The 25,639-nt window shown below is 37.9% G+C and overlaps 2 protein-coding genes and 1 long non-coding RNA gene across 3 annotated transcripts; all 3 read left to right on the forward strand.

The window, feature by feature from the left end:
- Window positions 1-284: 284 nt before the first annotated feature.
- LOC117394150 (uncharacterized) lies at window positions 285-12,882 on the forward strand. The gene is made up of 7 exons (XM_055223582.1): window positions 285-331; window positions 1,471-1,770; window positions 2,793-3,101; window positions 10,726-10,834; window positions 11,248-11,459; window positions 12,155-12,233; window positions 12,426-12,882. Exons 1-7 carry the CDS (start codon window positions 292-294, stop codon window positions 12,490-12,492), a joined length of 1,116 nt encoding a protein of 371 aa, XP_055079557.1. The 5' UTR covers window positions 285-291; the 3' UTR covers window positions 12,493-12,882.
- Window positions 12,883-15,102: 2,220 nt separating this feature from the next.
- LOC129456361 (uncharacterized) lies at window positions 15,103-16,005 on the forward strand. Its single transcript, XR_008648723.1, has 2 exons — window positions 15,103-15,157; window positions 15,768-16,005. It is a non-coding gene; the product is annotated as an uncharacterized LOC129456361 (long non-coding RNA).
- A 1,953-nt stretch (window positions 16,006-17,958) lies between these two features.
- On the forward strand, window positions 17,959-21,471 carry LOC129456447 (lysozyme C-like). The gene is made up of 4 exons (XM_055223598.1): window positions 17,959-17,996; window positions 19,845-20,056; window positions 20,753-20,831; window positions 21,014-21,471. Exons 1-4 carry the CDS (start codon window positions 17,959-17,961, stop codon window positions 21,078-21,080), a joined length of 396 nt encoding a protein of 131 aa, XP_055079573.1. The 3' UTR covers window positions 21,081-21,471.
- Window positions 21,472-25,639: the final 4,168 nt, after the last annotated feature.

Below are 25,639 nucleotides of genomic sequence, written 5' to 3' on the forward strand. Positions count from 1 at the left end.
GAGCCATGAGTTAATCCACTTTTACACCTGAAGAAGGTAAAACAACACAGAGTTTCCTGAGGGATGTGGACAGAGCCTGTGGAGACTTCAGACACGTTAATGTCTGGTCTGTGTCTGACAAACTCACACAGATCAAATCCATTTACACAAAGACGAATAAGAATATTTTCTTTACACTATGACTGCAAATACATTTCCATCACAGATGAAACCACTTGTCTTTCACATCGGAAAGTTGATCTGAAAAAGCGGATGTGGCTCACATTCAGAGGTAACCACTGAAGTAGCACCATGGCTTTACGTTTCAGCGCTGCGCTCTTTTTACTCTCAGGTGAGAAGAAATAATATACTATATTTGTTTAGGAAAAACAATGAAATACATGTTTGTGTAGTAAAGATATTAAAGTTAAGTCTGACGTTTGTTTAAGGATTCATTATGTAACTTTTCTGGTGGAGGATCCATGGAGATGTTATTGGCCTGGAATGTCCCACACTATGGCATTATACTTTTTATACATATGACTTTAATAACATGAAAGTGATAACATCTCTAATAAGATAAGCAGGTGGCAGTCCCCTCACTAGAAAAGTTACATTGTACACCTTTAACCTCCCCTCCTAGGACCTGGCGTCCTCATATGTGGACAACACATTTCGTTTGTCTCGGTCACATTGCAAATCTTTAGAAGAAGAAGAACGGCATATAAGAACAGCAACAATACAAAAATGTTCAATTAATAATATTTTTAACATTTTAGAATGTTCAGAATTTTTTTTTTTGTAAAGAGCTGCTCCTGTCAGCAGCTCTTCACATGAGACACATTGTTCCAAGAGGCACAATTATTGTTTTTCATTTTGTTTTTGGACTCAGCACAAATGTTGCTGTGTTCAGGATCTTAATAAATAGTTTTTGCAAATCAGATGTTTTATCAAAACGATTCAACTCTCCACATATGAGGACATTCGTTTTACTTCACTTTTCTCAGAAACTACATAATGTAAAAAGATAATTCTTTGTTTTTACACTCATCAGGTCCCAATCAGCCCAGATAACAAAGAGAAATGAATAAAGCCTGACATGCAAGAGCTCGGGTCTCAGGAGCAAAGTTAATTTTAGTTTTTTTAGTCTGTTGAGATGGTTCATCTAGTGCAATTTTATCTATTACTCAAGCTATATTTGCACCTGACATTGGTACAGCACTTTTTTATAACTTGTAAAATGTAACTAAAGTTCACACATAAGTAAACAAAAAAAATATATTACTGGGATGACAGACGTGGATACTGAATTAGTTTACAGTCCCAGTGTGAATAAGAGTTAAATGTGTAATAAACCTCTGAGAAGTGTATTTAAAGTATTCATCAAAACTATATACAGTAATTATTATATGAATAAACTAAAGTACTTGTGCTTGTGATGATCTTGTAATTTTCAAATGTACCATCCTTCCTCTGCATTTCTCTTTGCAGTTCTCTCTTTGAGTTTATCTGAAGTGAGGGTGAACCTCACATCTGCTGTGGGATCATCTATAACATTCCCAGACCTGGTGAAGGAGAGAGGATTTTTAGATTTTAGAACAAAGACCATTGCTTCTATTTACAATGGAGTTTTTGATATTGAAGAAGACATTTACACAAACAGACTTCACTGGAACAGCAGCACTGGACACTTCACTCTCTCAGATCTACAGAAAAATGACTCTGGAGTTTATGCCATCGACTCTAAAAAAGGAAACGTGTTTTATAAATTATATGAACTAAAAGTCTACGGTGAGTAACATTTACTATATGTACAATGAAAAAGACAGCACTTTCTTCAAAAAAGGCCACTGTAACAGCAGAGGGACCCCTATGTTTGGGAAGCAATAATAGCCACAATATTATTATATTAAATGATATTATTATACAATGTTGATGAATCAGATCAAGCATTTTTTAAACATTTCTTTTATAAATACTTATTCTTCATACAGATCATTAATACACTGCACAGATCAAGTGTTATTTCCTGTTTGACACATCGGACTAAACCACCAGAGAGCCCGAAATACATTTTAGTCACATCACATTTTATTATTTAAATCATTGTTTCTTGTTATAGACTCAATATAGAGGAGTATGAATCTGAAATGCCACATTCCTCACATTAACACACTTTTGCCCTTAAGTAACTCACAAAAGCAGAAAAATGAAACAAATGAAGCTGATAATATGGGCCCCACACTCAAGCCAGACTGTGCTTTAATATTGTATCTGAAGGTCTTATTCACAGCCACAGACGCCTGTCCCTCGTCTTATTTATTTAGAGAAAAGAGATTTAGTCCTACACATATGAAGCATAATTTATTAACCATTACTGACTTACAGCGTTGTCATGTGTTGGCCTCTCAATGTGTCTGTGTGCGTTACAATCATAGTTACTACTGATAAAAAGTAAAAGTCGTATGTCACTATTGTCTCTGAGTTACATTTCCAGAGTCTGTCCCTCCATGTCCCACCACATTCAACAAACTGTCTCTCTTTCTCTACAGTTTGAGGTGGTCACTGTAATGGTGGTTTTCAGATTGTAGAATGTCCTACTCCCAGATGGGGGCAAGAGACAGATTTTCCTAATTAATACAAGATACTTTGTCCTGAAATATGTAAAGGGTAAATTCACAAATGTTTAGCCTGATGATTTCTCCAACAATGTTAATTTTAGCTGCCTGTCTGTCTGTAATGGGCCTATTATTGACCCAGAATGCTGTGATGTCATCTGAAACCCATTAATACCATGTCTTTTATATTTCCAGAGCCAGTGTCACGTCCAGTAGTGTCCTGTGTGAACGTGAGCGCTGATATCTGCACTCTTCAGTGTTCAGTGACTCTCACGGAGCAGACCACACTGAGCTGGTTCAGAGGAGAGCAGCCTGTGGACAGCAGCAGCTCTGCAGTGCAGCTCCTCACTGTCCAACTGAGGAAAAACACCCCAGAGTACAAATGTGTGGCTCAAAACCCCGCTGATGAGAAGATTGTTATAGTTGATATTACTGCTGTCTGCACATGCAAGAAGAAAGACTTGAGTAATGAGCAAACAAAGAATTCAGATCTTAAGATAACAGGTAAGAATTCAAATACGATGAAAAAAAGGTTCTAACAAATTGCTAAATAATATTGCTAATGAGTTTAAAGCTAGTGTAAAAACTAAACAAATTCTGGTTAATCGTCAGTTTTTTGCATTTATTTCATCTATCTGCACTTCTATGCCGTGTTTTAACCTTCTTTATTTAATACATTGGGGATTTTTTTTGTGCTAGTAGCATTTTGATTTAGGAAAAGAAAAAAGCAACATTTTCAAGTCTGTGTTGGGAGTTTGTTTGTGAACTGTGTCAGACTTGGACCTCAAAATGTCTGAATGAAAACTACACAAGTCTTTTGCGTTGTGATTTCTAGTGTTTCTGTGTCTATAGATTCTCTTCATATTGTGATTCCTGTGTGTTCAGTTTTGTCCTTTGTGTCTTTGGTTTTTGGACTTTGGTGAGAGTCTGCAGTATTTAGATGGACAGATTTTACAGTATGTGACAAAGTTTCTGTGTTTAAATAGTTGATCATTGTGTTTAAGGGTCTGACAAAAGTGTTTTCTAGTTTTGATTAAGTTAAGGCTTGTAAATGGATATAAGATTACGCCAACAGGAACTGAGTATTTGCTCACTGAGAGGCAAGTTTTGCAATTTGAGCTGAAATTTAGACTTAAACTGTAATAAGTTTGTCCTTGTTTGGGTTAATTACTATTTACGACTTTAGCCTATCTACTTTGGTCTCATTTTAGACCCATTATTGTCTCTTTTTAGTCCATGTTTAGCCCTAATTTAGACCTGATAGATTCAGTCAGTGAGGTGACATTTGGTGTGAAAAGTTTGAGGTCCACTGCTCTAGTGATGATACAAGAGCTAAATAACCTTTTAACATTGTGACTGCACAGAATTACACACATTTTAATTGTACTTTTGTCATTTCATCCACAGACTGGGTGTTCCTGATTCCTCTGGCTGTTTTTGGGCTCATGCTGGCTGTTTATGCGACCCTTATACATGTAACAACTGAAAAAAAGAGAGAGGCAACAGCGCCCCCTGCCGGCACCTGAGCGCAATAAAGTCACGTGGCACCAGAAAAACGAAAGTTCACTTTTAACAAAATGAATTAAGAAATGTATTTTGCAAATCGGAAATTTAAATCAATGCAAAAAGGAAGAGTGAGAAAGTGCAGAATTGGAGTGAATTGCTCTTGTTTTTTTAGTGATAGTTGTCGTTGTCAAAAATGAGAATGTTTTCAGAGGAGGCCCACATCTGTATAAAGACAGTTTGCAACTATTTGAACAGAGAAATTCAGACCTTCTTTCCATTTAAAGGAGTTGTAGGCATTTTAGGATAAAATATCACTTTATTAACTCTAAAGGAAATTAAGACACCATTAAAATACATAGAAATAACATTTTTAAGAAATTATATATATATATATATATATATATATATATATATATATATATATATATATATATATATATATATATATATATATATATATATATATATATAATTATATAAATTATATATATATAATTTTTATTTTTATTTTTTTTTATTTTTCCCATGTAATAAATTATAATCTACCACACCTAAATCTATAAGATCTCTATCTGTTGTCCTTCTCTAACTGCAGGAATTAGATACAGACAGGAATACGTTTGGACCCCTGCAAACTTGAGGCACTTTTGTGAGATCACATTAAAACCAACTTATTGTAACATTATCTGTGTCATTTTTTCCTTGAGATACATCAAGTCTCCCTCTATGGAAGCCCGTTTCCGCCATGAAAAAAAAAAAAAAGCCCCACAGAAAGTCGAAATTACGAGTTTTAAACTCGTAATTAGGACTTTTAATACTACTAATTATGAGTTTAAAACTCGTAATTATGAGTTTTAAAACTACTAATTATGAGTTTAAAACTCGTAATTAGAACTTTTAAAGTCTTAATTGAGCTTGTAGCACACTGCAACTGAGTGTACAGAGCAGAGGAGACAGGAGGAGGACTGTTATGTTTATCACCTACATACTTTTAAAAAATGAATAAATTAAGCTCCAGTAAAGTTTCTGGCGTCTTGAACAAATCAGTGGGCCCTGAGTGCTGTTCTGACCACTCATGAGCTGTGCTCTGTGTCTGTGAGCGCTCGTTTTCCTGGTCTGAGCAGAGTGCCAGCTGGTCACAACCCCGCTGGTTTATTGAGGAAATTATTAAAATACCAAATTCATTTAATCAAAATTGATAAGGTTCACTTTTTGTAAATGTTACATTCCCAAAATTACGAGTTATAAACTCATAATTCATACTTTTAAAAGTCCTAATTACGAGTTTTAAACTCATAATTAGTAGTTTTAAAAGTCCTAATTACGAGTTTTAAACTCATAATTAGGAGTTTTAAAACTCCTAATTACGAGTTTAAAACTACTAATTACGAGTTTAAAACTCTTAATTTCGACTTTCTGTGGGGCTTTTATTTTTTTTTTTCATGGCGGAAACGGGCTTCCATACCCTTCAGTTCATGTTTAGACCAGTGTTTTTCAACCACTGTGCCGCGGCACACTAGTGTGCCGTGAGATATTGTCTGGTGTGCCGTAGGAAATTATCCAATTACGCCTAACTGGTCTAAAAAATATTTTTTGAAAACAAATTAATTATTATCCACAAATAATGTGCCGTTGTCGAATGTCTGCGCTGTCTAGCGATTGGCAGAGTAACCATGTAATACTCTTTCATATCAGTAGGTGGCAGCATGTAGCTAACAAGTAGCTGCTAATTGATTTCAATTTGAGACAAGAGAATTAGTGATACGTGGATGCGTCAGGTGACAGCGGCATTGTGGCTAGCGGGACTATATGGTGAGAGTGATGGAGAAGTTTTTGAAAAGGGAAGATGCTAACTTTGAACCGGACCCTGGGCAAAACTCAGACCCAGATGAAGGCCCAAGTATGAGTGGAGATCAAAAGAAAGCAAAGACGGTTAGCTCAAGCAAAACCTCTGGCGCACGGCAATACAGCGAAAGCTATATTTCATTTGGATTTACTTTCACTGGAAATCCAATGAAACCGACTCCGTTGTGCTTGGTGTGTGGTGAAAAGTTATCCAACAGTGCTAGGGTCCCAAGTAAACTTAAACGGCATCTTCAAACGAAACACCCTTCCCTTCAAAACAAGAATGCGGACTATTTTGTTCGCCTGCGTGAACACACGGAGAAACAGGCAACTATTATGAGAAAAACCACAAAGGTAAACGAGAGAGCCCTTAAAGCTAGCTACCACGTTGCTGAACTTGTAGCTAAGTCAAAAAAGGCGCACACTGTGGCAGAGACACAGTGTGTCTTTCTTCAATTCCTGCCAGGATATCAGCTCTGTGTTCATCCAAACAGGCCCAGGTTTCACACTGAGTGAGTAGAAATATTTTATTTTATTATAAAATGCTTTTTTTGTGTTTATTTGATTCCTGTTCAAAATACTTTGATGAGAATTACTTTATATTGTAAATATAGGATGCAGAGTTTCATTTTTTAACATTTTCTGCTGATGGTGTGCCTTGTGATTTTTTCAATAAAAAAAATGTGCCTTGGCTCAAAAAAGGTTGAAATACACTGGTTTAGACCATCGTTGTCTATTACAATACTAGAGGTTCACAGTTCACAGCTCCACAGCAGACAGAGTGCTGCAGTTCAGCCTGCAGGTGTCAGTGTGACACAAACAACACAACAACAACAACAACAACAACACCAACACATCAAATCGAAGTTTCCACACGATGTGAGGTGGATCCGTGGTAGTTTCCATCCATCCATCCATCCATCCATTTTCTTCCGCTTATCCGGGGCCGGGTCGCGGGGGCAGCAGTCTAAGCAGGGACTCCCAGACTTCCCTCACCCCGGACACGTCCTCCAGCTCCTCCGGTGGGACCCCAAGGCGTTCCCAGGCCAGCCGAGAGACATAGTCCCTCCAGCGTGTCCTGGGTCTTCCCCGGGGCCTCCTCCCGGTGGGACATGCCCAGAACACCTCCCTAGGGAGGCGTCCAGGAGGCATCCTGAGCAGATGCCCGAGCCACCTCAGCTGGTTCCTCTCAACGTGTAGGAGCAGCGGCTCTACTCCGAGCTCCTCCCGTGTGACCGAGCTCCTCACCCTATCCCTAAGGGTGCGCCCGGCCACTCTGCGGAGGAAGCCCATTTCAGCCGCTTGTATCCGCGATCTTGTCCTTTCGGTCATTACCCAAAGCTCATGACCATAGGTGAGGGTAGGAACGTAGATTGACCGGTAAATCGAGAGCTTCGCCTTCCGGCTCAGCTCCTTCTTTACCACAACGGACCGATACAGCGACCGCATCACTGCAGACGCTGCACCGATCCGCCTGTCAATCTCACGCTCCATCCTTCCCTCACTCGTGAACAAGACCCCGAGATACTTGAACTCCTCCACTTGGGGCAGAGACTCACCACCCACCCGGAGGGAGCAAACCACCTTTTTCCGGTCGAGAACCATGGCCTCGGATTTGGAGGAGCTGATTCTCATCCCAGCCGCTTCACACTCGGCTGCAAACCGCCCCAGTGCCTGCTGCAGGTCCTGGCTCGAAGAAGCCATCAGGACAACATCATCTGCAAACAGCAGAGATGAAATCCTGTGGTTCCCAAACCAGGCCCCCTCCGGCCCCTGACTGCGCCTAGAAATTCTGTCCATAAATATAATGAACAGAACCGGTGACAAAGGGCAGCCCTGGCGGAGTCCAACATGCACTGGGAACAGGTCTGACTTACTGCCGGCAATGCGAACACAGCTCCTGCTCCGGTCATACAGGGACCGGACAGCCCTTAGCAAAGAGCCCCGGACCCCATACTCCCAGAGCACCCCCCAAAGGACACCACGAGGGACACGGTCGAATGCCTTCTCCAGATCCACAAAACACATGTGGACTGGTTGGGCATACTCCCATGAGCCCTCGAGGACCCGATGGAGAGTATAGAGCTGGTCCAGTGTTCCACGACCAGGACGAAAACCACACTGCTCTTCCTGAATCCGAGGTTCGACTATCGGTCGGATTCTCCTCTCCAGCACCCTGGAATAGACCTTACCGGGAAGGCTGAGGAGTGTGATTCCCCTGTAATTGGAACACACCCTCCGGTCCCCCTTTTTATACAGAGGGACCACCACCCCGGTCTGCCATTCCACAGGTACTGTCCCCGACCGCCACGCGATGTTGCAGAGACGTGTCAGCCAAGACAGTCCCACAACATCCAGAGACTTGAGGTACTCAGGACGGATCTCATCCACCCCCGGAGCCTTGCCACCGAGGAGCTTGCCAACCACCTCAGTGACTTCAGCCAGGGTGATGGACGAGTCCGCCTCTGGGTCCCCAGTTTCTGCTTCCTCCTCGGAAGACGTGACAGTGGGATTGAGGAGATCCTCAAAGTATTCCTTCCACCGCCCGACAACATCCCCAGTCGAGGTCAGCAGCTCTCCACCCGCACTGTAAACAGTGTTGGTGAAGCACTGCTTTCCCCTCTGCTTTGCCGTGGTAGTTTCCATTGGTCAAATTGGTTGATTGTTTTCTGAAGATGACTTTCCACAGATATCTTTTCCTGAGCTTCTCCCTGTAACACAGGACATGAATATTACCATGAGGTTTCACAGAATGGATGTATTAATGGTTTGAAGCTAAAAAACTATGACATATTTGAAGTGCATATGACAGGTTATTCATTTTACTAAAACAGTTAGAATCATTATATTTACGATATTACTAAAATTTATATTTTTTATAGTTTTTGCATATTCAGTATTGATGACTTCATCGTGATGATAGATTTTTCTTCACAAACTGCCCCTTAACTGATGTAAAACAATGATAAATATTTACCAAAGGTGCTAACCCCACCAAGCCAAGTCAGATTTATTAAGAAAAAAAATCATGAAAACCTATCATAAGAACTTTTTTTTGAACAATAATGAGAATTGTGTATCTATACATTGGCTTATATCAGAACGTTTTATTGTTTACTATAATGTTATTTTATATTTTAAAACAACTGTTTTATGGAGGATATAAGCAGAAAGAGGCAGGTGTGAGTTTAGGGTGTAACGTAGGCTAGCCGTTAGCGGCAGGATGTGCGACAGAAGACAGCAGCATGGGTGTGGTCCACAATTTTTTTATTTCTTTCTCCCATCAATTATCAAAGAGCAAAGTGCCTTGTGCAAATGGCGGTCAGAGGAGCAGCATCATCTCCAGCAGCAGAACATGGTTTGATGGTTGCAGGCGCCTTTTATCCTGTTCCTCTAACTGGACTAAACTACTATTAATTAATAGGGGTATTTAAAAATAGCCTTAGCTCTTTAAAACTCAAACCTCCATAAAACCCCATAAACCCATAACCCAAATCAACTTTATACATATTAAAATACATAAACCCTAAAACCAAACACCAAATATACTTAAAACCCATAAACCATTTAAAACTGCCCAACATGTCCTCCCCCGCCTTGGTCCTGCCCCGGAACCTTTTTAAAGGAGCTCGTTTGCCTGGGGACCTCTTTGACACCTGGACACAAGGACAAGGAGGTGGTAAGTTAAAACATTTTTAAAACACTTTCACTAAAAACACTACAAATTACAGAACACACAAACACTTCAAAACATTCTCAAACAAACATTGCACTAATATTGCACATATCCAATGTATTAATTAGCTGTTAATTTTGTCCTCTTTCTCCTCCAGGACACGCAGCTTCAATTAAAATGCCACTGTGCCACCAGATCTAAAACTGGGTAAAAGCAGACAAATTAAATTAAACATATTTAAATCCTTTTGTGCAATTCTTTTTTTACAGTGCAAATAATGTTTAAAGTGCTGTGTGCTATTAAAGTGTACGTGCAATTTAAAGTGCATATAGTGAAAGGTGCTATTAATCTAGTAACAAACTTGGCTGTTTGTTACAAGGGACTGAATTGACTTTGATCTTTTAGTCTTTTTACATAATGAAAATGCTTTTTACCAACATGTCTCTGTGCTTTTAGTTGCTCGGGCATCTTGTGAGTACAGTTTGGGGGAGACAAGAAACCTCGTCAGGGCATAGATATACTGAATAGTAGTGCTACAGTTGACTAAAGAAATTGTTGGTTGTCTAAAGACACGCCCTGTGCATCAATGAATAGACTAAAATGGGGCGTGGTGTAGATGTTAAGGCTTTAAAAATGATTAAGATTTCTTTCAAAAACAATTACATCAAAGAATTTGTGGTAAACAGCATCTTCATAAGTGTCTAGTTCCTCCAAACTTCTAACTCATTTCATGCTCGTTTCTCTTTCTGCTGTTGTGCTTATTAATCCTTATAATCTTAACATTATTTGTCAATAACAAAATGGTCCAATTAAGACTTCACTGACCTAATGAATAGTTTTGACAGTTTGTGCTATGTGCCCTTTTACATCTCCCCTTTTACCTATTCTGCAAAATCAACTTTGTAGAGCTTTAAACAAGTGATCAGCAGCTATCCATCGGAGGTGCCGACCACTTTGCGGCTCTTTGTTGTGATGACCTTTACAGCATTGATGCACAGGGCATATCTGTATCTGCTCAAGAATTTCTTCAGTTGACTACAGCCCTAGAAAAATGTATTGAAATTCAACTTCCCGAGCTACAATCAGCCTCACCTTTTGCAGTATATTATCCAGACAACGACAACAACGACAACAACAACGACAACCAGACCAATGATGAGGGCCACAGTGATATGATCCGTCTTCTCTTGTGTATCGCGGTGTTGAGTTGGTGGGACAGAGGTATAATATATGAAAGAAAAAAAATTAAACAGTTTTTTTTTTTTTTTTACCTTTTTATGTATTCTATAATAAAATGGACAATCTCCTATATTTTTTCTCAAACTCCTGACCTGATAACAAATGTGAATGACTAAGTGTGTGTTCACACTTGTCCTGATTTGGGCCCAGTCTAATCCTGATGTAAACCTGATCTGATTCTGTTCTAGTCTTGGGTTCCTGGTCTGGTCCAGGTTTAGTTACAGATTTAAACTAGGTCTGCAACTTGACAAAATCTGTCTCTGGGTTTTTTGTAATTTTAATTGTATTGCTGTGTTGCTAAACCATGGCCTATTTTTTACGTGTGATGGTGCAATTTGAATGTAATTTTGATTTTGGTTTTATAAAAAATATCCTGTACTGAAATACAAAAAACAATTTTGTGCAATATTTCACATTGCCCTTGTTTCCTTCCTCAGGGGTGTGTCTGACTGAGAACGAGTCTCATTACAACACCAGAGCCATAAACAGGAACACGGACGGCTCCACGGACTATGGCATTTTTCAGATCAACAGCAGATACTGGTGTAAAGATGGAGGAGTGAGCGCCGCCAACGGCTGTGGAATCAACTGCTCAGGTAAACTACTGCAACTAGGCTTCTACTACTACTAATACGATTACTGCTACTACTACTAATACTGTTACTACTACTGCTACTGCAACTAGGCTACTACTACTACTACTACTACTACTATTGTTACTACTACTGCTACTACTACTGCTGCAACTAGGCTACTACTGTGATTACCTCCGTGTCAGATCTCGTCTGATCTCTGAAGCTGAGTAGGTTTTGAAGCCTCTCTTCTGTCAGTCTGCCCCAGGGCAGCTGTGAGCACAACTGTAGCTTTCTACCACTGAGTATTAAGTCAATGAATAAAACATGAAATGAAAATGTAAAGTGACGCTGAGTGTCAGGAAAGAGTATTGGGTTACTACTTCTACTACTATTTGAAATAAGGCTACTACAGATACTAAAGCTACTATTACTACTGCTATAGAAATACTAATATTTCTTCTACTTGTACTTAAAGTCTAATACTAAGATTAAGTGGGGATGGAATCTGATCTAACCCAGCACTAGATAAGTTCTAACCCAAGTACTAAAGCTCTAAAAAGATGACTAAAACAGACCAAACTGTAGATGTCCTAAACCAGGACTAAACCAGGTCTTGTCTTGGACTAGAGAAGGACCCAGGTCTGGAGGGAGCAGTGAGTGTCAGATGTGTTTGTTTTAATATATTTGTATTTGATGTTTTTCATCTGTCTCCTCAGATCTGCTCAGCGACAACCCAACAGTGGCCATAAATTGTGCCAAACGATTCGTACGGGACCCCAACGGCATCAGGGCCTGGTGAGTCATGTGACCAGACCCAGCCAATCACAACACACAAGAAATATTTACAAGCTTTTATGTTATTAAAACACAGGGAAAGTGGTAAAATGTCAGAGATCAGGAGTCTAACCCACAACCTCTTTACTGAGAGGAGGAGACAGGATAACCACTCTGCCACAGTAGCACTTATTGATTTTCTTGTTATTACAGGGTGGCATGGCGGCGGAACTGTCAGGGCCGAGACCTGAGCAGGTACCTCGCTGGATGTGGAGTTTGAAAAAGAAAACCACATGAATGTCATTGAAACAGCATAATCTTAGGCTTAGCTGCATTTTATTTTGAACGAGGCTATATGTAAGGTTCTTTTCTCCATGAAGATGTTGTTGTTTGATTAGATAGTTCCTCAAAATGGTTTTAAATTTAATAATCTCCATGGAGACAAGCAAGTTACTCTACAATCAAACACCTGTTATTAAATACATACGAGATAGATACAGTCATACCATACTGTGGAACATTCAAAACAAAACAATAACATTTTCAAGACAAGCAGGTGACGGACTCTCCACCAGAAAGTTGAAATAATGCATCTTTCACACAGAATCAGTTACATTATTTGTGATTTCTTGCTGTAAACCTGAGGCAATAAAGAGTTTGAAGCATTTTATGTTTTTGGTGTTTTATGGAGTTGATAATCAATATTTAGGAGGATAAGGAAAGTGTCTGGGGAGGGGGAGAGCTGGAGGATTAGCTCATCTAATGTATTTGGTGTGAATTGTTTGAGAATTACAATGGTACCAGTTTTGTTTGGTATATAATAAATCTATTAATAGAATGAACACCACAGACATTCTTTTATTCAATACTAAGTACTCAAAGTAAAGTTTACTCTGGCCTTTGGGTGTGTTGTGGAAATGATCTCTTGGTGATTAATAATCCATCTGTGGAGCCTTAGTGAGTTATGAAATACAAAAAGGTTTATTCTTTGTTACAACAGATCTGGACAGGACAGGGCTCAGACCTGCCCTGGCCACAGACTGCCAGCCTCCTGGTGTCCCAGGACATTCTCCCCTCAGTCTCCCTCCAGAGCATCTGAGCTCTGGGTACTTCTACCAGAACTACAAAACTACAAACATATGAAAGTGACTTTTGTTTCAGAGCCATGAGTTAATCCACTTTTACACCTGAAGAAGGTAAAACAACACAGAGTTTCCTGAGGGATGTGGACAGAGCCTGTGGAGACTTCAGACACGTTAATGTCTGGTCTGTGTCTGACAAACTCACACAGATCAAATCCATTTACACAAAGACGAATAAGAATATTTTCTTTACACTATGACTGCAAATACATTTCCATCACAGATGAAACCACTTGTCTTTCACATCGGAAAGTTGATCTGAAAAAGCGGATGTGGCTCACATTCAGAGGTAACCACTGAAGTAGCACCATGGCTTTACGTTTCAGCGCTGCGCTCTTTTTACTCTCAGGTGAGAAGAAATAATATACTATATTTGTTTAGGAAAAACAATGAAATACATGTTTGTGTACTAAAGATGTTAAAGTAATGTTGACGTTTATTTAAGGATTCAATATGTAACTTTTCTGGTGGAGGATCCATGGAGATGTTATTGGCCTGGAATGTCCCACACTATGGCATTATACTTTTTATACATATGACTTTAATAACATGAAAGTGATAACATCTCTAATAAGATAAGCAGGTGGCAGTCCCCTCACTAGAAAAGTTACATTGTACACCTTTAACCTCCCCTCCTAGGACCTGGCGTCCTCATATGTGGACAACACATTTCATTTGTCTCGGTCACATTGCAAATTTTTAGAAGAAGAAGAACGGCATATAAGAACAGCAACAATGCAAAAATGTTCAATTAATAATATTTTTAACATTTTAGAATGTTCAGAATTTTTTTTTTTTGTAAAGAGCTGCTCCTGTCAGCAGCTCTTCACATGAGACACATTGTTCCAAAAGGCACAATTATTGTTTCTCATTTTGTTTTTGGACTCAGCACAAATGTTGCTGTGTTCAGGATCTTAATAAATAGTTTTTGCAAATCATTATTCAGATGTTTTATCAAAATGATTCAACTCTCCACATATGAGGACATTCGTTTTACTTCACTTTTCTCAGAAACTACATAATGTAAAAAGATAATTCTTTGTTTTTACACTCATCAGGTCCCAATCAGCCCAGATAACAAAGAGAAATGAATAAAGCCTGACATGCAAGAGCTCGGGTCTCAGGAGCAAAGTTAATTTTAGTTTTTTTAGTCTGTTACGTTATGAGATGGTTCATCTAATGCAATTTTATCTATTACTCGGGCTATATTTGCACCTGACATTGGTACAGCACTTTTTTATAACTTGTAAAATGTAACTAAAGCTCACACATAAGTAAACAATAGAAAAAAAAATATTATTGGGATGACAGACGTGGATACTGAATTAGTTTACAGTCCCAGTGTGAATAAGAGTTAAATGTGTAATAAACCTCTGAGAAGTGTATTTAAAGTATTCATCAAAACTATATACAGTAATTATTATATGAATAAACTAAAGTAATTGTGCTTGTGATGCTCTTGTAATTTTCAAATGTACCATCCTTCCTCTGCATTTCTCTTTGCAGTTCTCTCTTTGAGTTTATCTGAAGTGAGGGTGAACCTCACATCTGCTGTGGGATCATCTATAACATTCCCAGACCCAGTGAAGGACAGAGCATTTTTATCTTTTAGAACAAAGACCATTGCTGTTATTTACAATGGAGTTTATGAGATCGATGACGCCATTTACACAAACAGACTTCACTGGAGCAGCACTGGACACTTCACTCTCTCAGATCTACAGAAAAATGACTGTGGAGTTTATGCCATCGACTCTAAAAAAGGAAACGTGTTTTATAAATTATATGAACTAAAAGTCTACGGTGAGTAACATTTACTATATTTACAATGAAAAAGACAGAACTTTCTTCAAAAAAGGCCACTGTAACAGCAGAGGGACCCCTATGTTTGGGAAGCAATAATAGCCACAATATTATTATATTAAATTATATTATTATACAATGTTGATGAATCAGATCAAGCATTTTTTAAACATTTCTTTTATAAATACTTATTCTTCATACAGATTATTAATACACTGCACAGATCAAGTGTTATTTCCTGTTTGACACATCTGACTAAACCACCAGAGAGCCCGAAATACATTTTAGTCACATCACATTTTATTATTTAAATCATTGTTTCTTGTTATAGACTCAATATAGAGGAGTATGAATCTGAAATGCCACATTCCCCACATTAACACACTTTTGCCCTTAAGTAACTCACAAAATCAGAAAAATGAAACAAATGAAGCTGATAATATGGGCCCCACACTCAAGCCAATTCACAAAATTCACAAATATTTAGCCTGATGATTTCTCCAACAATGTGAATTTTAGCTGCCTGTCTGTCTGTAATGGGCCTATTATTGACCCAGAATGCTGTGATGTCATCTGAAACCCATTAATACTATGTCTTTTATATTTCCAGAGCCAGTGTCACATCCAGTAGTGTCCTGTGTGAACGTGAGCGCTGATATCTGCACTCTTCAGTGTTCAGTGACTCTCACGGAGCAGACCACACTGAGCTGGTTCAGAGGAGAGCAGCCTGTGGACAGCAGCAGCTCTGCAGTGCAGCTCCTCACTGTCCAACTGAGGAAAAACACCCCAGAGTACAAATGTGTGGCTCAAAACCCCGCTGATGAGAAGATTGTTATAGTTGATATTACTGCTGTCTGCACATGCAAGAAGAAAGACTTGAGTAATGAGCAAACAAAGAATTCAGATCTTAAGATAACAGGTAAGAATTCAAATACGATGAAAAAAAGGTTCTAACAAATTGCTAAATAATATTGCTAATGAGTTTAAAGCTAGTGTAAAAACTAAACAAATTCTGGTTAATCATCAGTTTTTTGCATTTATTTCATCTATCTGCACTTCTATGCCGTGTTTTAACCTTCTTTATTTAATACATTGGGGATTTTTTTTGTGCTAATTGCATTTTGATTTAGGAAAAGAAAAAAGCAACATTTTCAAGTCTGTGTTGGGAGTTTGTTTGTGAACTGTGTCAGACTTGGACCTCAAAATGTCTGAATGAAAACTACACAAGTCTTTTGCGTTGTGATTTCTAGTGTTTCTGTGTCTATAGATTCTCTTCATATTGTGATTCCTGTGTGTTCAGTTTTGTCCTTTGTGTCTTTGGTTTTTGGACTTTGGTGAGAGTCTGCAGTATTTAGATGGACAGATTTTACAGTATGTGACAAAGTTTCTGTGTTTAAATAGTTGATCATTGTGTTTAAGGGTCTGACAAAAGTGTTTTCTAGTTTTGATTAAGTTAAGGCTTGTGAATGGATATAAGATTACACCAACAGGAACTGAGTATTTGCTCACTGAGAGGCAAGTTTTGCAATTTGAGCTGAAATTTAGACTTAAACTGTAATAAGTTTGTCCTTGTTTGGGTTAATTACTATTTACGACTTTAGCCTATCTACTTTTGTCTCGTTTTACACCCATTATTGTCTCTTTTTAGTCCATGGTTAGCCCTAATTTGGACCTGATAGATTCAGTCAGTGAGGTGGCACTTGGTGTGAAAAGTTTGAGGTCCACTGCTCTAGTGATGATACAAGAGCTAAATAACCTTTTAACATTGTGACTGCACAGAATTACACACATTTTAATTGTACTTTTGTCATTTTATCCACAGACTGGGTGTTCCTGATTCCTCTGGCTGTTTTTGGGCTCATGCTGGCTGTTTATGTGACCCTTATACATGTAACAACTGAAAAAAAAAGAAAGAGAGATGCAACAGCGCCCCCTGCCGTCACACGAGCGCAATAAAGTCACGTGACACCAGATAAGCGAAAGTTCACCTTCAACAAAATGAATTAAGAAATGTATTTTGCAAATCTGAAATTTAAATCAATGCAAAAAGGAAGAGTGACAAAGTGCAGAATTGGAGTGAATTGCTCTTGTTTTTTTTAGTGATAGTTGTCGTTGTCAAAAATGAGAATGTTTTCAGAGGAGGCCCACATCTGTATAAAGACAGTTTGCAACTATTTGAACAGAGAAATTCAGACCTTCTTTCCATTTAAAGGAGTTGTAGGCATTTTAGGATAAAATATCACTTTATTAACTCTAAAGGAAATTAAGACACCATTAAAATACATAGAAATAACATTTTTAAGAAATTATATATATATATAATTATAATTATATAATTATATAAATTATATATATATATAATTTTTTTTTTTTTTTTTTTTCCCATGTAATAAATTATAATCTATCTACCACACCAAAATCTATAAGATCTCTATCTGTTGTCCTTCTCTAACTGCAAAAATTAGATACAGACAGGAATACGTTTGGACCCCTGCAAACTTGAGGCACTTTTGTGAGATCACATTAAAACCAACTTATTGTAACATTATCTGTGTCATTTTTTCCTTGAGATGCATCAAGTCTCCCTTCAGTTCATGTTTAGACCATCGTTGTCTATTACAGTACTAGAGTTTGTTCACAGCTCCACAGCAGACAGAGTGCTGCAGTTTGTTTTTCAGCCTGCAGGTGTCACTGTAACACAAACAACAACAACATCAACACATCAAATCGAAGTTTCCACACGATGTGAGGTGGATCCGTGGTAGTTTCCATTGGTCAAATTGGTTGATTGTTTTCTGAAGATGACTTTCCACAGATATCTTTTCCTGAGCTTCTCCCTGTAACACAGGACATGAATATTACCATGAGGTTTCACAGAATGGATGTATTAATGGTTTGAAGCTAATAAACTATGACATATTTAAAGTGCATATGACAGGTTATTCATTTTACTAAAACAATTAGAATCATTATATTTACGATATTACTAAAATTTATATTTTTTATAGTTTGTGCATATTCAGTATTGACGACTTGATCGTGATGATAGATTTTTCTTCACAAACTGCCACTTAACTGATGTAAAACAATGATAAATATTTACCAAAGGTGCTAATCCCACCAAGCCAAGTCAGATTTATTAAGAAAAAAAATCATGAAAACCTATCATAAGAACTTTAATGTAGATGTCATGTAATAAGTGTATTTAAAAGTTTGTTTCAAATAATAAAAAGTAGTGTACGGCCATATAGCTGAACAATAATGAGAATTGTGTATCTATACATTGGCTTATATCATAATGTTTTATTATTTACTATAATGTTATTTTATATTTTAAAACAACTAATTGTTTTATGGAGGATATAAGCAGAAAGAGGCAGGTGTGAGTTTAGGGACTGAATCGACTTTGATCTCTTTTAGTCTTTTTACATAATGAAAATGCTTTTTACTAACACGTCTCTGTGCTTTTAGTTGCTCGGGCATCTTGTGAGTACAGTTTGGGGGAGACAAGAAACCTTGTCAGGGCATAGATATACTGAATAGTAGTGCTATAGTTGACTAAAGAAATTGTTGGTTGTCTAAAGACACGCCGTGTGCATCAATGAATAGACTAAAATGGGGCGTGGTGTAGATGATAAGGCTTTAAAAATTATTAAGATTTAATTCAAAAACAATTACATCAAAGAATTTGTGGTAAACAGCATCTTCATAAGTGTCTAGTTCCTCCAAACTTCTAGCTCATTTCATGCTCGTTTCTCTTTCTGCTGTTGTGCTTATTAATCCTTATAATCTTAATAACATTATTTGTCAATTAATAACAAAATTGTCCAATTAAGACTTCACTGACCTAATGAATAGTTTTGACACTTTGTGCCATGTCCCCTTTTACATCTCCCCTTTTACCTATTCTGCAGAATCAACTTTGTAGAGCTTTAAACAAGTGATCAGCAGCTATCCATCGGAGGTGCCGACCACTTTGTGGCTCTTTGTTGTGATGACGTTTACAGCATTGATGCACAGGGCATATCTGTATCTGCTCAAGAATTTCTTCAGTTGACTACAGCCCTAGAAAAATGTATTGAAATTCAACTTCCCGAGCTACAATCAGCCTCACCTTTTGCAGTATATTATCCAGCCAACAACAAGAACAACAACAACAACAACAACAACAACAACAACAACAACAACAACAACAACAACAACGACAACCAGACCAATGATGCGGGCCACAGTGGTATGATCTGTCTTCTCTTGTGTATCACGGCGTTGAGTTGGTGGGACAGAGGTATAATCTATGAAAGAAAAAAAATTAAACAGATTTTTTTTTTTTACCTTTTTATGTATTCTATAATAAAATGGACAATCTCCTATATTTTCTTTTCTCAAACTCCTGACCTAATAACAAATGTGAATGACTAAGTGTGTGTTCACACTTGTCCTGATTTGGGCCCAGTCTAATCCTGATGTAAACCTGATCTGATTCTGTTCTAGTCTTGGGTTCCTGGTCTGGTCCAGGTTTAGTTACAGATTTAAACGAGGTCTGCAACTTGACAAAATCTGTCTCTGTGGTTTTTGTTATTTTTATTGTATTGCTGTGTTGCTAAACCATGGCCTATTTTTTATGTGTGATGGTGCAATTTGAATGTAATTTTGATTTTGGTTTTATAAAAAATATCCTGTACTGAAATACAAAAAACAATTTTGTGCAATATTTCACATTGCCCTTGTTTCCTTCCTCAGGGGTGTGTCTGACTGAGAACGAGTCTCATTACAACACCAGAGCCATAAACAGGAACACGGACGGCTCCACGGACTATGGCATTTTTCAGATCAACAGCAGATACTGGTGTAAAGATGGAGGAGTGAGCGCCGCCAACGGCTGTGGAATCAACTGCTCAGGTAAAACTCATAGTACTGCTGCTACTGCAACTGGGCTACTACTAATACAAATACGATTATTGCTACTACTACTACTACTACTACTACTACTACTACTACTACTATTGTTACTACTGCTACTAATGCTACTATTACTACTGCTACTGCAACTAGGCTACTACTGTGATTACCTCCATGTCAGATCTCGTCTGATCTCTGAAGCTGAGTAGGTTTGGAAGCCTCTCTTCTGTCAGTCTGCCCCAGGGCAGCTGTGAGCACAACTGTAGCTTTCTACCACTGAGTATTAAGTCAATGAATAAAACATGAAATGAAAATGTAAAGTGACGCTGAGTGTCAGGAAAGAGTATTGGGTTACTACTTCTACTACTATTTGAAATAAGGCTACAACAGATACTAAAGGTACTATTACTACTGCTATAGAAATACTAATATTTCTTCTACTTGTACTTAAAGTCTAATACTAAGATTAAGTGGGGATGGAATCTGATCTAACCCAGCACTAGAAAAGTTCTAACCCAAGTACTAAAGCTCTAAAAAGATGACTAAAACAGACCAAACTGTAGATGTCCTAAACCAGGACTAAACCAGGTCTTGGCTTGGACTAGAGAAGGACCCAGGTCTGGAGGGAGCAGTGAGTGTCAGATGTGTTTGAGTTTTAATATATTTGTATTTGATGTTTTTCATCTGTCTCCTCAGATCTGCTCAGTGACAACCCAACAGTCGCCATAAATTGTGCCAAACGAGTCGTACGGGACCCCAACAGCATCAGGGCCTGGTGAGTCATGTGACCAGACCCAGCCAATCACAACACACAAGAAATATTTATGTTATTAAAACACAGGGAAAGTGGTAAAATGTCAGAGATCAGGAGTCTAACCCACAACCTCTTTACTGAGAGGAGGAGACAGGATAACCACTCTGCCACAGTAGCACTTATTGATTTTCTTGTTATTACAGGGTGGCATGGCGGCGGAACTGTCAGGGCCGAGACCTGAGCAGGTACCTCGCTGGATGTGGAGTTTGAAAAAGAAAACCACATGAATGTCATTGAAACAGCATAATCTTAGGCTTAGCTGCATTTTACTTTGAACGAGGCTATATGTAAGGTTCTTTTCTCCATGAAGATGTTGTTGTTTGATTAGATAGTTCCTCAAAATGGTTTTAAATTTAATAATCTCCATGGAGACAAGCAAGTTACTCTACAATAAAAACACCTGTTATTAAATACATACGAGATAGATACAGTCATACCATACTGTGGAACATTCAAAACAAAACAATAACATTTTCAAGACAAGCAGGTGACGGACTCTCCACCAGAAAGTTGAAATAGTGCATCTTTCACACAGAATCAGTTACATTATTTGTGATTTCTTGCTGTAAACCTGAGGCAATAAAGAGTTTGAAGCATTTTATGTTTTTGGTGTTTTATGGAGTTGATAATCAATATTTAGGAGGATAAGGGAAGTGTCTGGGGAGGGGGAGAGCTGGAGGCTTAGCTCATCTAATGGATTTGGTGTGAATTGTTTGAGAATTACAATGGTACCAGTTTTGTTTGGTATATAATAAATCTATTAATAGAATGAACAAATAAAGACGAATAAGAATATTTTCTTTACACTATGACTGCAAATACATTTCCATCACAGATGAAACCACTTGTCTTTCACATCGGAAAGTTGATCTGAAAAAGCGGATGTGGCTCACATTCAGAGGTAACCACTGAAGTAGCACCATGGCTTTACGTTTCAGCGCTGCGCTCTTTTTACTCTCAGGTGAGAAGAAATAATATACTATATTTGTTTAGGAAAAACAATGAAATACATGTTTGTGTACTAAAGATGTTAAAGTAATGTTGACGTTTGTTTAAGGATGCACTATGTAACTTTTCTGGTGGAGGATCCATGGAGATGTTATTGGCCTGCCTGGAATGTCCCACACTATGGCATTATACTTTTTATACATATGACTTTAATAACATGAAAGTGATAACATCTCTAATAAGATAAGCAGGTGGCAGTCCCCTCACTAGAAAAGTTACATTGTACACCTTTAACCTCCCCTCCTAGGACCTGGCGTCCTCATATGTGGACAACACATTTCATTTGTCTCGGTCACATTGCAAATTTTTAGAAGAAGAAGAACGGCATATAAGAACAGCAACAATGCAAAAATGTTCAATTAATAATATTTTTAACATTTTAGAATGTTCAGAATTTTTTTTTTTATAAAGAGCTGCTCCTGTCAGCAGCTCTTCACATGAGACACATTGTTCCAAGAGGCACAATTATTGTTTTTCATTTTGTTTTTAGACTCAGGACAAATGTTGCTGTGTTCAGGATCTTAATAAATAGTTTTTGCAAATCATTATTCAGATGTTTTATCAAAATGATTCAACTCTCCACATATGAGGACATTCGTTTTACTTCGCTTTTCTCAGAAACTACATAATGTAAAAAGATAATTCTTTGTTTTTACACTCATCAGGTCCCAGTCAGCCCAGATAACAAAGAGAAATGAATAAAGCCTGACATGCAAGAGCTCGGGTCTCAGGAGCAAAGTTAATTTTAGTTTTTTTAGTCTGTTACGTTATGAGATGGTTCATCTAATGCAATTTTATCTATTACTCAGGCTATATTTGCACCTGACATTGGTACAGCACTTTTTTATAACTTGTAAAATGTAACTAAAGTTCACACATAAGTAAACAAAAAATATATATATATATATTACTGGGATGACAGACGTGGATACTGAATTAGTTTACAGTCCCAGTGTGAATAAGAGTTAAATGTGTAATAAACCTCTGAGAAGTGTATTTAAAGTATTCATCAAAACTATATACAGTAATTATTATATGAATAAACTAAAGTAATTGTGCTTGTGATGCTCTTGTAATTTTCAAATGTACCATCCTTCCTCTGCATTTCTCTTTGCAGTTCTCTCTTTGAGTTTATCTGAAGTGAGGGTGAACCTCACATCTGCTGTGGGATCATCTATAACATTCCCAGACCCGGTGAAGGAGAGAGGATTTTTTTCTTTTAGAACAAGGACCATTGCTCTTATTTACAATGGAGTTTATGAGATCGATGACGCCATTTACACAAACAGACTTCACTGGAGCAGCAGCACTGGACACTTCACTCTCTCAGATCTACAGAAAAATGACTGTGGAGTTTATGCCATCGACTCTAAAAAAGGAAACGTGTTTTATAAATTATATGAACTAAAAGTCTACGGTGAGTAACATTTACTATATTTACAATGAAAAAGACAGAACTTTCTTCAAAAAAGGCCACTGTAACAGCAGAGGGACCCCTATGTTTGGGAAGCAATAATAGCCACAATATTATTATATTAAATTATATTATTATACAATGTTGATGAATCAGATCAAGCATTTTTTAAACATTTCTTTTATAAATACTTATTCTTCATACAGATTATTAATACACTGCACAGATCAAGTGTTATTTCCTGTTTGACACATCGGACTAAACCACCAGAGAGCCCGAAATACATTTTAGTCACATCACATTTTATTATTTAAATCATTGTTTCTTGTTATAGACTCAATATAGAGGAGTATGAATCTGAAATGCCACATTCCCCACATTAACACACTTTTGCCCTTAAGTAACTCACAAAAGCAGAAAAATGAGTCAAATGAAGCTGAAAATATGGGCCCCACACTCAAGCCAGACTGTGCTTTAATATTGTATCTGAAGGTCTTATTCACAGCCACAGACGCCTGTCCCTCGTCTTATTTATTTAGAGAAAAGAGATTTAGTCCTACACATATGAAGCATAATTTATTAACCATTACTGACTTACAGTGTTGTCATGTGTTGGCCTCTCAATGTGTCTGTGTGCGTTACAATCATAGTTACTACTGATAAAAAGTAAAAGTCGTATGTCACTATTGTCTCTGAGTTACATTTCCAGAGCCTGTCCCTCCATGTCCCACCACATTCAACAAACTGTCCCTCTTTCTCTACAGTTTGAGGTGGTCACTGTAATGATGGTTTTCAGATTGTAGAATGTCCTACTCCCAGATGGGGGCAAGAGACAGATTTTCCTAATTAATACAAGATACTTTGTCCTGAAATATGTAAAGGATAAATTCACAAATATTTAGCCTGATGATTTCCACCACAATGTTAATTTTAGCTGCCTGTCTGTCTGTAATGGGCCTATTATTGACCCAGAATGCTGTGATGTCATCTGAAACCCATTAATACCATGTCTTTTATATTTCCAGAGCCAGTGTCACGTCCAGTAGTGTCCTGTGTGAACATGAGCGCTGATATCTGCACTCTTCAGTGTTCAGTGACTCTCACGGAGCAGACCACACTGAGCTGGTTCAGAGGAGAGCAGCCTGTGGACAGCAGCAGCTCTGCAGTGCAGCTCCTCACTGTCCAACTGAGGAAAAACACCCCAGAGTACAAATGTGTGGCTCAAAACCCCGCTGATGAGAAGATTGTTATAGTTGATATTACTGCTGTCTGCACATGCAAGAAGAAAGACTTGAATGATGGACAAACAAAGAACTCAGATCTTAAGATAACAGGTAAGAATTCAAATACGATGAAAAAAGGTTCTAACAAATTGCTAAATAATATTGCTAATGAGGTTAAAGCTAGTGTAAAAACTAAACAAATTCTGGTTAATCGTCAGTTTTTTGCATTTATTTCATCTATCTGCACTTCTAACCTTTTTTTAATACATTGGGGATTTTTTTGTGCTAATTGCTTTTTGATTTAGGAAAAGAAAAAAGCTACATTTTCAAGTCTGTGTTGGGAGTTTGTTTGTGAACTGTGTCAGACTTGGACCTCAAAATGTCTGAATGAAAACTACACAAGTCTTTTGCGTTGTGATTTCTAGTGTTTCTGTGTCTATAGATTCTCTTCATATTGTGATTCCTGTGTGTTCAGTTTTGTCCTTTGTGTCTTTGGTTTTTGGACTTTGGTGAGAGTCTGCAGTATTTAGATGGACAGATTTTACAGTATGTGACAAAGTTTCTGTGTTTAAATAGTTGATCATTGTGTTTAAGGGTCTGACAAAAGTGTTTTCTAGTTTTGATTAAGTTAAGGCTTGTAAATGGATATAAGATTACGCCAACAGGAACTGAGTATTTGCTCACTGAGAGGCAAGTTTTGCAATTTGAGCTGAAATTTAGACTTAAACTGTAATAAGTTTGTCCTTGTTTGGGTTAATTACTATTTACGACTTTAGCCTATCTACTTTAGTCTCGTTTTAGACCCAGTATTGTCTCTTTTTAGTCCATGTTTAGCCCTAATTTAGACCTGATAGATTCAGTCAGTGAGGTGGCACTTGGTGTGAAAAGTTTGAGGTCCACTGCTCTAGTGATGATACAAGAGCTAAATAACCTTTTAACATTGTGACTGCACAGAATTACACACATTTTAATTGTACTTTTGTCATTTTATCCACAGACTGGGTGTTCCTGATTCCTCTGGCTGTTTTTGGGCTCATGCTGGCTGTTTATGTGACCCTTATACATGTAACAACTGAAAAAAAAAAGAAAGAGAGAGGCAACAGCGCCCCCTGCCGGCACCTGAG

The sequence above is a fragment of the Periophthalmus magnuspinnatus genome, chromosome 1, assembly GCF_009829125.3.
Source record: "Periophthalmus magnuspinnatus isolate fPerMag1 chromosome 1, fPerMag1.2.pri, whole genome shotgun sequence".
Taxonomy (NCBI): Eukaryota; Metazoa; Chordata; class Actinopteri; order Gobiiformes; family Gobiidae; genus Periophthalmus; species Periophthalmus magnuspinnatus.

Excerpts from the sequence above, each read along its gene's own strand:
- LOC117394150 (XM_055223582.1), top strand. The coding sequence starts at position 292 with ATGGCTTTACGTTTCAGCGCTGCGCTCTTTTTACTCTCAG. Across the intron at positions 10,835-11,247 it reads TGTATCGCGGTGTTGAGTTG|TACAAAAAACAATTTTGTGC; the intron begins GTGGGACAGAGG and ends CCTGTACTGAAA. Across the intron at positions 12,234-12,425 it reads CCCAACGGCATCAGGGCCTG|GGTGGCATGGCGGCGGAACT; the intron begins GTGAGTCATGTG and ends TTGTTATTACAG.
- LOC129456447 (XM_055223598.1), top strand. The coding sequence starts at position 17,959 with ATGACTTTCCACAGATATCTTTTCCTGAGCTTCTCCCT. Across the intron at positions 20,057-20,752 it reads CTGTGGAATCAACTGCTCAG|ATCTGCTCAGTGACAACCCA; the intron begins GTAAAACTCATA and ends CTGTCTCCTCAG. Across the intron at positions 20,832-21,013 it reads CCCAACAGCATCAGGGCCTG|GGTGGCATGGCGGCGGAACT; the intron begins GTGAGTCATGTG and ends TTGTTATTACAG.